General features: G+C 36.9%; 1 protein-coding gene across 1 annotated transcript in view; it reads right to left on the reverse strand.

The window, feature by feature from the left end:
• Nucleotides 1-11,196, reverse strand: part of CEP170 (centrosomal protein 170) — a 200,486-nt gene that overhangs the window by 150,323 nt on the left and 38,967 nt on the right. The window contains exon 2 of the mRNA XM_007949140.2: nt 7,652-7,741. Coding sequence (XP_007947331.1) covers nt 7,652-7,741 — 90 coding nt within the window. The remainder of the gene's footprint in view (nt 1-7,651; nt 7,742-11,196) is intronic.

An 11,196-nucleotide genomic window follows, 5' to 3' on the forward strand; every position in this document is an offset into this window, starting at 1 on the left:
AACTTATAGGCCCATTGTCTGCCAACCCTATATATGATCTTGGATACACTCTCCATTTAGACATACCTAATTGTTTAGCTTGTTCACCCATCTATCCATCCCTATACCCTTGTGGTATATTCTTGTCAGAGTGGAACTAGATAACCAGAACACTTTAAAAAGAGCCTTTTTTTTTTTTCTTTATTGCGATTTGGGTGAAAGTCCACAGAGCAAATTCACTCTCCATAACAGTGGTCCACACACACCTTGTCTCATGACATTGACTACAATTTACCCCAATGCAACAGCTCCCCTCCCACTTCCTCCCGATAGTTACCTCCTCCTTAGGTCCACCCCTCCATGCACTCCTGCCCCCTGAACTGTCTCCCTGTGAATAAACAGCCTGCCCTTCTCCCATGATTGTTAAAGAGGTCTTTTGCAGCAGATTTTCCCAGGGCAATGTTGTTGTTGTTGTTACATGCCATTAAGTCGGACCCGACTCATAGTGACTGAGGCCGTATCACTAAGGAAGTAGATTGCTCAACCTTCCGAGGAGTGGCTGGTGGGTTTGAACCGCCAGCTTTCTGGTTAACAGTCAAGTGCCTTACGCACTGTGTTACCAGAGCTCCTACCCAGTGCATTAGGACATCTGACTTCTTGACCACTGCTTCTACAGGCATTGATCGTGGATCCAAATAAAATGAATCTTTGACAATTTAATTTTTTTTCTCCATTTACAGTGATGTTGCTTATTTGTCCAGTTGAGAGGATTTTTGTTTTCTTTATATGGAGGTGTAATCCATACTGGAGATTGTAGTCTTTAATCTCCATCAGTGCAGACTTCAAGTCTTTTTCACATTCAGCAAGCAAGGTTGTGTCATCTGTGGGTTGTTAATGAGTCTTCCTCCAATACTGATGCCATGCCATGTTCTTCTTCATATAGTCCAGCTTCCCAGATTATTTGTTCAACATACAGACCAAGTAAGTATGGTGAAAGGATACAACCCTGACACACACCCTTCCTGATTTTAGACCACGCAGTATTCCCTTGTTCTGTTCGAATGACAGATTCCTCTGTACATGTTCCTCATAAGCACTGAAATTCCCATTCTTTGCAATGTTACCCATAATTTTTTTATGATTCACACAGTCAAATGTCTTGCACAGTCAATAAAACACAGGCAAACATCTTTCTGGTATTTTTTACTCTCAGCCAAAATTTATCAGACATCATTCCATGTCCTCTTCTGAATCCAGCTTGAACTTCTAGAAGTTCCCTGTCAATATATACTACTGCGACTGTTCAAATTATCTTCAGCAAAATCTTACTTGCATGTGACATTAAAAATACTGTTCAATAATTTCCACATTCTGTTGGATCATTATTCTTTGGAATGAGCAAAAATACCAATCTCTTCCAGACCAGGCCAGGTAACTGTCATCCAAATTTCTTGCCAGAAATATGTAAGCGTCTCTAGCGCTGCACCTGTTTGTTGAAACATCTCAATGGGTATTCCATCAATTCCTGTAGCCATCTTTTTCATCAATTCCTTCTGTGCAGCTTGGACTTCTTCCATCAGTACCATTGGTTTTTGGTCATACCTACCTCCTGAAATAGTTGAACACTGACCAATTCTTTTTGGTACAGTGACTCTGTGTATTCTTCCATCTTTTGGTGCTTCCTGCATTGTTCAGTATTTTGCCTATAGAATCCTCCAATATTGCAATTCGTGACTTGAATTTTCCCTTCAGTTCTTTCAGCTTGAGAAATGCTGAGCATGTTCTTGCCTTTCGGTTTTCTAACTTCAGGTCTTTTCACTTTTCATTATAGTACTTTGTCTTTTCTAGCTGCTCTTTGAATTCTTCTGTTCACCTCTTTTATTTCATCATTTCTTCCATTCACTTAAGCTACTGTACATTCAAAAGAAGATTTCAGAGTCTCTCCTGACATCCATTTTGGTCTTTTCTTCCTTTACTGTCTTTTTGATGACCTTTTGCTTTCTTCATGTATGATGTTCTAGATGTCATCCCACAATTTGTCTGGTCTTCAGTCACTAGTGTCCAATGCATCAAGTATGTTCTTCAGACGGTTTCTAAATTCAGCTGGCATACAATCAGGGTCATATTTGGCTATCATAGAATTGTTTCAATTTTCTTCAGTTTCAACTTGTACTTGCACAGGGGCAATTGATGGTCTATTCCATGGTTAGCTCCCAGCCTTGTTCTGACTGATGATATTGAACGAGCTCTCCATTGCCTTCTCCAAGAATGTATTCAATCTGATTCCTGTATATTTCATCTGGCAAGGTCCATGTGTACAGCTAATGTTTATGTTATTGAAAAAAGGTATTTGCAATGAATAAGTCATTGCTCTTGCAAAATTCTGTCATGAAATCTCCAACACCGTATCTATCACCAAGGCTATTATTTTCCAACTAGCAATGGTTCCTGTTCCTCTTTGTTTCCAACTTTTGCATTCCAAACACTAGTAATTATCAATACATCCTGATTGCATGTTTTCTCAATTTCAGACTTCAGAAGTTGGTAAAATTCTTCAATTTCTTCATTTTTGACTTTAGTGGTTGGTGTATAAGTTTGCAAATAATGATAGTATTAACTGGTCTTCCTTGTAGGCACATGAATATTATCCTATCACTGACAGCAAGATCTATACTTCAGTATAGATCTTGAAATGTTCTTTTTGATGATGAATGTGACGCCATTCCTTTTCAATCTGTCATTCCTGGCATAGCAGACCATAGGTTTGTCTGATTCAATATGGCCAATACCAGTCCTTTTCAGCTCACTAATGCCTAGGATAGCTATCTTTATGCATTCCATTTCATTATGAAAACTTCCAATTTTCCTAGATTCATACTTCATACACTCACTCCATTTATTTCCAAATTTTAAAGATGTTCGCAGGTGTTTCTTCTCATTTTGTGTCATGCCTCATCAGCAAATGAAGGTCCCAAAAACTTTACTCCATCCATGTCATTAAATTTGACTCTACTTTGAGGAAGCAGCTCTTTCTCAGTCATATTTTGAGTGTCTACCAACCCGAGGGGCTCATTTTCTGGCACTGTATCAGACAATGTTTCATAACTATTCATAAAGTTTTCCAGTAATAAATCAGACAGTATTTCATTGCTATTCATAAAGTTTTCAGTGGCTAATTTTTTCCAAAGTGATGGTTCCTTCCTTCTTTCCAGTCTGTCTTAGTCTGCAAGCTCTGCTGAAACTTATTACCATGGGTAACCCTGCTAGTATTTGAAATACAGGTGGCATAGTCTCCAGCCTCACAGCAATATGCAAGTCACAACAGTACAACAAACTCACAGATGAGTTGTTGTTCACACTTTTAGTGAGGACCATTCCCCACTCCATGCCAAGTTAGTCTGATATTGGCAGGAACCCCAGAGTGAAAAGGTAACACAGCGGTGCTGAAACATACTAGGCTAAGGGAGCAGCCTAGTAACAACATGCAGGGCTGGAAGAAGATGGGAGTAGCATGGCAGAGACCATGGTGGCATTAGAGGTTTAAATACTCCAGTGGAGGAAAGAACAGGAAGAACTGAAGGCAAAGGAGAGTTTCCACAGAAGGACAAGCTGCAGTGGGCTTGTAGGAAATGGCTCACTAAATGGCCCATCAGCAACAGAACTGTTCCTGCTTCCTTAGAAAGAACTACTTCATTTCCAAGAAAACAACATAAAGTATGTATCAGGAATGTATTTTGGGATGGGATTAAATGGACTAAGAGTGGTAGTCATTATAGCAAGATTTATTTATACATGTGCATAATCTAGTGTGTGAACTCAAATGCATCCAAGAATAATAATAACCACGATCAGCACAAATCTGATTCCAATGAAGCAGAGGTCAGACATACCTTCATTCTCTATAACTTTTTCACTACTTCTGACACCAGCTGTCCCCTCCATAACACTCTCCATTTCTGTGATGTTTTCAATAACTTGTTGCAATGGCAACACAGAAATCACAGACCATACTCACAGTTATGTGGTTTATTAGGGAAGTAACATGCTACAACCTGAGATCAAGATCAACTTGGCAGTACCAGAACACAACTTCAGAGACAAGATACAGTTTGTCAATCAGGACAGCTTCCAATGAGGACATTTTTCAGTTCATTCTAGGCTATGCCACCTGACAACCCTACTCTAGGTCATTAACAGAGGCAGCCTCTTCTCTCGACCATGCACATACCCTTCTTGGCCACGCATATGCCCTTCTCTGCCTTTGGCTTCTCTGTCAGTGGCTTCTCCACCGCTAACTGGCCCAACTCATGCATGACTAGTGTAGCAGCCCACTTGGCTACTATCCTCCTAGCAGCTGTCTTCTGCTATCATCACTGGTTCTGTCTCTGAGTCCCTCTTCCAGGCCTTTCTGCTATTGGTTCCTTCTAGGCCTCTGTCCTCCTTGGGAAAGTGTTATAGCTCTTTTGGCTCCACTGATAAGTGTCAAGAGGAACCCTTCTCTAACAGCAAGCCTCCTGCCTGAAGGTGTTAAAATTCTCTCCCCATGGGCCAGGAAGCCCATCATACCTATTTGTCTTTCTGTGGGCTGGCAGGCCTAATGCAGATATCTGCCAGTCCCTTGGCTGCTGCCACTTCTTGCCACCTTCAGTGTTATAGTTTTCTCTTCTGGGTCTATCTTCTGGGTCCAGGAGATCCTTAGTTCACAGATGCTAGGTTCAAAGGACATGTTCTGCTCCAGATTCATCTTGACGGTAGTGAGGTCTGTCCTGAACAGCTCTGGGATTGGTTCTTATATAACCCTGGCAAGATGGCAAAATCAACCAATTCCCCAAACTGGGCCATAAGAGGCTCAGTCCTACTGGGTGGATTTTCAAGCCCCATTTGCATAGTAATTGACTTATCCCTTGAAAGATTGTGGCCCAGTGAATCACTGTTGTCAGAATTATAAATTCAAGGCTAGAAAAGTTATATATAAGAGAAACCTATTTCACTGTAGTGCTTTTTAAAAAATTTAATAGTGTGTTCCTGAAAATTACATAGGCTCTGGGATGCTAAACTTCTTTCAGGTGCTTCTCTTCTAATAATATTAAAGATCACCAAAAACATTTATTGACTGATTTATAACAAGTTGTTATTTATAAAAACAACCTGTAAGGTAAATTAGTACCATTATATTATGTTCATTTTATAGATGGGAAAATTGAAGAACGGAGAAATTAAGTATCTTGCCCAAAGTTGTACCATTACTATCTATTCAAGCTGGGCTCATAACCACTATACTGTGTCCACTGCTTCTGAAGTTACTATTTTTAACCTGGTGCTTAAATTTCTAGAATTAAATAAATAAGCCATTGATAATAATCTATAAGCTCTCCTACGAATAAAATGCATGATAGTTGGTAATTCATAGACTTTCAACATTATTTTGGCAACCTCAAAGTCCTTTTTCCTTATTTTCATAGCTGTCATTTGGGTTCATTGATCACTTGTAAAACTCTTTAAAGTTCTGGAATAGGTGCATACTCATGTGTTTTGTCATATTAACCCTCAAAACAATACTGCATACCAGAAATTATTGTTTCAGTATTTTAAAGTTGAGAAAAGCTAAATAAAATTCTCATTAAATTTTCATTTTCATAAACTTACTATGTTTTCAAACAATTTTGAGACATAAAATGAATACATACGAGGAAACTGAATTTCAGAGAGATTAAGTCATTTATCCCAGATTATACAGCTGGTATATTACAGATCTGGGATTCCAAACCACATCTTCATTCCAAGTTAAAAATGCAGATAGTTGCTCTTTATGAGTTATTGTATTTCATAAAATTATCGAGTATAATCAAAGTATGAGAAAGGCCAGCCTAGAGAAATGTAGTTCATATTTCACCTGAATTTTAAAAATAACCAATACCAAATAGTGTTTATATTTGATCATGCTCTCTTAAAAAGACTACACCTCTGTGAAGTAATTCTCACTTACTATGTTCCAACGTAATAATATAAAAAGGCATTATAAACATCACTGTGGTAAAGAGGAAACTTTCTAGGCTTAAAGCAGAGTATTACATTGTTACAAAATTCTAAATACAGAAGTAGATTTAAAAAATTTTCTCTATAACATACATCAGATAGAAAATTAATGTAACCCCACTGAAAACAGATTTACTGGGTTCATGCACCATGCTAGCTAGAACTGTGGTATATTTATAGAAGCAAAAGGCACAGGATCTGTTCTAGAACTCATAATCTAGCACAGGGACAGATATGTAAAGTAGATTTACTTTAAGTACCCAAAACAGAGACTAAAACAAAAGCTATAAATGTGGAGAAGGAAGAAAGGAATTTTAGAAAATAGATAGGAATCAAAGCTGCCTACATAGATGCCTCGTGTTCAAACAGTTTTAACCTAGTTTGCCTATCTCTTTCCACTTTAGTCCACTCTTCATGCTAACAATATCAGCAAGTTAATATCCCTAAATACAAGAGATCTTCCTCTTGTTCCCTTTTTTTTATAAATAGAAAAGGAGATAGGAGAGCTCCTAGGCAGAGGAAAGCCTAGTGAGTTATTTGGAGAAGAAATATAGTATTATTAGGAAGATTGCTGTTCTGGAGGTATGACAAGGGAAAGTGTGATGGAGCATAAATCTGAAAAAGAAGAGTAGGTGCCAACTGTGATGAATTCATGCAAAACTGAATAATTTAGATTTAATTCTCTGTGCCATGAAAACAAAAGCTTGAACAAAAACAGAAAACTATGCCCCACCCCCAAACAAAATCTCTAAGAATACATATAAAAAGGCAAGTCTATTCAGAATGGGGGGGTATTGGGTTTGCCAAATTTCTGAATGCTTTTTCATTTAATTGTTTTAATGTATATTTTGAAAAGCAGTATCATTCTGAAGCAGGTGGGCTACAATTAGTTTCTGTTTAACTCATTTTAAAGATTTCAACAGCATAGATATGAAAATACTATATATATAGCACAATACTATACATGCTAGTAGAGCCAAAAGAAAATTGAGAAACTGAAAAGATAAAATATTCAATATTTCAGAATTCTTTTATATTCTATACCTATTTAAATACTACCAATATGTAAAAATTTTAAAAAAGAAAAAAAGTTACTATAGTAACACAAAAAAATTCTTCAAAGTAGAACTCCAAAGAGGCAACAACGTTAAGTTCCTGTTGAGGAAAACGGATGTTTCACTTCTTTTTACCTTAGTATAAAAGGTCTTCTACTGCCACTTGGCACCAAACTACTTTTTCCCACTTTTATTTTGTAGAATCAGCTCAAACTATTCTGTCCCCCAAGAGCGCTGTGCATTTTTACTGTCATGACTTTCCACTGTTTTTTCACATATAAATGCAAGTCATATATTATAGTCTCATTTCCTTCAAGAAGTACCTTTCACCACTACAGATAATAGCAACCAACTGCTTTCTACACTCCTATATTTACTGCCTAGATGATTTCTTGGGAACATGAGTAGTTTAATATTCCTCTTGCATGGTCTTCTAAGTGCTATGTACCTAGCAAGCACTTAGAAGTAAAATACAAACTGAAGAAAAAGGAAATATAATACAAACAGGTAATATACGTGATTTGTCTTCTTATAACATTAAACTAATATTCACCTAAGACAAAAAATAAAATAACTCTTACCCCATTTAGGCTGCCCAAATCTTTCACCAAATGTTCATCAGTAGAGGAATCATAATTGATTACAGCATGTTGCTTATCCACACTACGAGACTGAAAGAGATTTTTTAAGTTAGTAAGTACAAGAAAATACTACTGTCATACCAAACACAAATATTTTTGGTTAGATACTTAATATTAATAAGATAGTATAAATACAAGAAAATCTCAAAGTAAACATGGATTAAATGAGATTTAGCGTAGTGCCTAAGGCGCTTGACTGCTAACCAGAAGGCTGGCAGTTCAAACCTCCCAGCCACTCCTCGGAAGAAAGATGGGGCAATCTACTTTCAGAGTAATACTGCCTCGGAAATCCAAGGAGGGGTCACTTTGAGTCGGGTCCGACTCGATGGCACATAACAACGACAACATTATGCAACAAAAGTATGACATTACTGCCCAAAGAGGAAAATAAACAAATTTTTAAGATAGTCCTTCCTACTAAATTTATACATTTTACTTTTGAGAGCATTTAAATCAGCCAACACTTCATTACATTTATTAAATGATGTTGATTTTTCATTTCAAATTGTTACTTGGAAATCATGTGAATTATAATTTTATGTTTGTGTCTAATTTTTTCTTTAAAAAATAACCTTGTAGGGTTTTCTTCTTTCCATACAGAGAATTGTAACATTAACTGTATAAAGAAATTAAAAAGGGATACACAAAATAAAGGATATTACCTGTAAATCTTTACTAAAAAGCCATCTACATGAAACTAACAGTCAACATTTATACCAAAGTAAAGATGAGAAGACAAAGGGTCAGGGAAACTAGAGTACTTGGAACATAACAAGTGGAACACAAAGAGAATGTGGACACACTGTGAAAAATATAACATTACTGAACAATCTGTATAGAAATCATCAAATGGGAATGTAATTTATTATGTAAACTTTCACCCAAAACACAATAAAATATTATTTTTAAAAACTGTATAAAGAGTAGAAGCTCTGGTGGCATAGTGCCTAAGCCATTAGCTTAAGGCTAACCAGCAGGCTAGTGGTTCAAACCCACTGGTCACTCCTTGGAAGGGAGGCTGGCTAATCTACTTCCGTAGTGATACTGCCTCGGAAACCCAAGGAGGGGGTCACTGTGAGTTGGATCCAATACGACAGCAGTATGTTTGGATTTTTTTGTTGGTTTTTATATAAAAAGTATAGAGATTTAGAGAAAAAGGCCATATATGATAATGTTCCTGAATAAAATTATCTGTATTTAAAAGACTGGTTCTATTACTGCAATTTATGGGGAATATCAGGAGAGAGAGTGAGTCAAAAGAATAATAAATACAAAAATGGCAGACTTTTTTAAAAATAGCTTTTAAATCTCTTATATTTCCTAAGGTCTCTCATGTATGACTGCCATATAGGCCTTTTAGAATATATACATACACACACACACACACACACACGCCAGAGCTCAATGAATTGTTTGCAGATAGAAACATATGAAAGATAACTATAAAGCTTTTGTTGTTGTTGTTGCTATATGCTTTCGAGTTGGCCCCGACTCATAGCGACCCCTCCTTGGGTTTCCAAGGCAGTATCACTGCAGAAGTAGGATTGCCCAACCTTCCTTCCGAGGAGTGGCTGGTGGCTTTGAACCGCCAGCCTTCTGGTTAGCAGTCAAGTGCCTTAGGCACTATGCTACCAGCATATATATGTGGAAAATTTTATTGAAAGGAAATGCTAGTATAGTCACAGAAGAAATGTAGTCTTGAGAACCACTGAATCTGAACTTGATATCCATTTATTACTGTGTGAACTTTGGTACACTAAAAGTAACGGGAATATCCAAAATGGGGAGGAAAGGTTCAGCAACTGATTAAATAATAATATGTGATCTCTGTTCACCTGGACCAGCAGTGGAAGGAAGAGAGTTAGAAATTGGAGGAGGAATCGGAATAAATGTCCAATTGCCTCCATGAAGAACTGCCTTCTTTGCCATGAGACCAGAAAAACAAGATGGTGCCTGGCTACCACCATTATTGAATATTTTGATCAAAAATTCTATAGAAGAATCCTGATCAAATAGGGGAAAATATAGAACAGAATTTCAAATTCTCATGGAACCCAACTTGCCAGACTAGATGACGCCCTGCAAACTCTTGCCCTGAGGTAATATTTAAACCTTAAACCAAAATTATTCCCAGAAATCACCTTTAAACCAAACAATACTTTAGCTTAATTAATAAAGAATATTTGCTTTGAGCACTGTGCTATTTAAAGAATTATGTCTATATGATCAAATTAAAACAGCAAATTGAAAGGTTAGATGAGAAGCATGGGGGCAGTGAGTTTATGTTAATGGTGGTGGAATAATTACGCAAAAGATAAAGAGAATAGTTGCACACTTGAAAAAATGTAATCAATGTCAATGAATTGTACATGCAGAAATTGTTGAATTGGTAAATGTTTTGCTGTATATATTTTCACCCAAATAAAAAAAAATAATGATACAGCTGTAAATCCTACTTGATATGATTCCTTTTTCAAATAAATAATTCTGAAAATAAAAATTTATAATTTTTTTCCCCAATTACCTCAACATTCCATATTGAAAAAGTTTTGTTTCTAAGGACAAATAATCATGACTGATTTGAAATCATGAGTGATTTTAAATGTTATTAAGAAAAAAAAAAACAGTGTACTACCTAAATGATCTGCCAATAAAACTATACAGTTAAGGTTGTGTGTCAGCTTGGCTGGACCATGGTTCTAAGTGGTTTAAGTAGTTGTGATGTAGTTATTCCCATGATGAAATCTGATGTAAGGTAATCACCTCCATGATGAGATATGCTATGAGCAGCTTATCAATTGAAAGGGAGTTTCCTCAGGGGTGAAGCCTGCTTCTAATATATATACGGACACCCTAGGTCTCATGCTTTCTGTTGGATCTGTATCCTGAATCTAGCATATCATCATGCGGTCTTTGGAGTTAAACAGCAGCCTGCCATATGGCCTGACAATCTTGGGATTGCTGCCCTTGCAGCCTGTGAACAAACAATCCACCATTTTCCTGCCGATCCTGGATTTATCATCAGCTGCTATTAGCAGCCCACTGTAATGCCTGCCAATCTTAGGTTCATCAGCCCCTTCAGGTTGCGTGTGTCAGGAAAAGCCTCCAGCTTGACCTCTGACTTATGAACTTGAGACGTGCCAGCCTCTACATTTGTGTGAGCCATTTCCCTGAAATAAGTATCTTCATTGGTTTTGCTTCTCTAATATAGCCAAAGAAAAAAACCTAAACATTTGTCATATACTCCTATTCTTAAAAGTTTTAAAGGTTGTTTTTTTTCCCCCGAAAATCTTAATTTATCTAGACTACAATAAATGGCTAATCTCAGAATTACAAGGAACTTTATGAATAGTAAGTAGTATTATGTCCACTTTTCTATAGCTTACCTGAAAACCCATCTATTGTGGCAAATGACAGCTTCCAACACTACAATATCAGTAATTCCAAAAATTACTTATATTTTATTTATTTATTTGTGATGAGCA

The sequence above is a fragment of the Orycteropus afer genome, unplaced genomic scaffold, assembly GCF_000298275.1.
Source record: "Orycteropus afer afer isolate SDZICR_OR568_19922 unplaced genomic scaffold, OryAfe1.0 scaffold00239, whole genome shotgun sequence".
NCBI lineage: Eukaryota > Metazoa > Chordata > Mammalia > Tubulidentata > Orycteropodidae > Orycteropus > Orycteropus afer.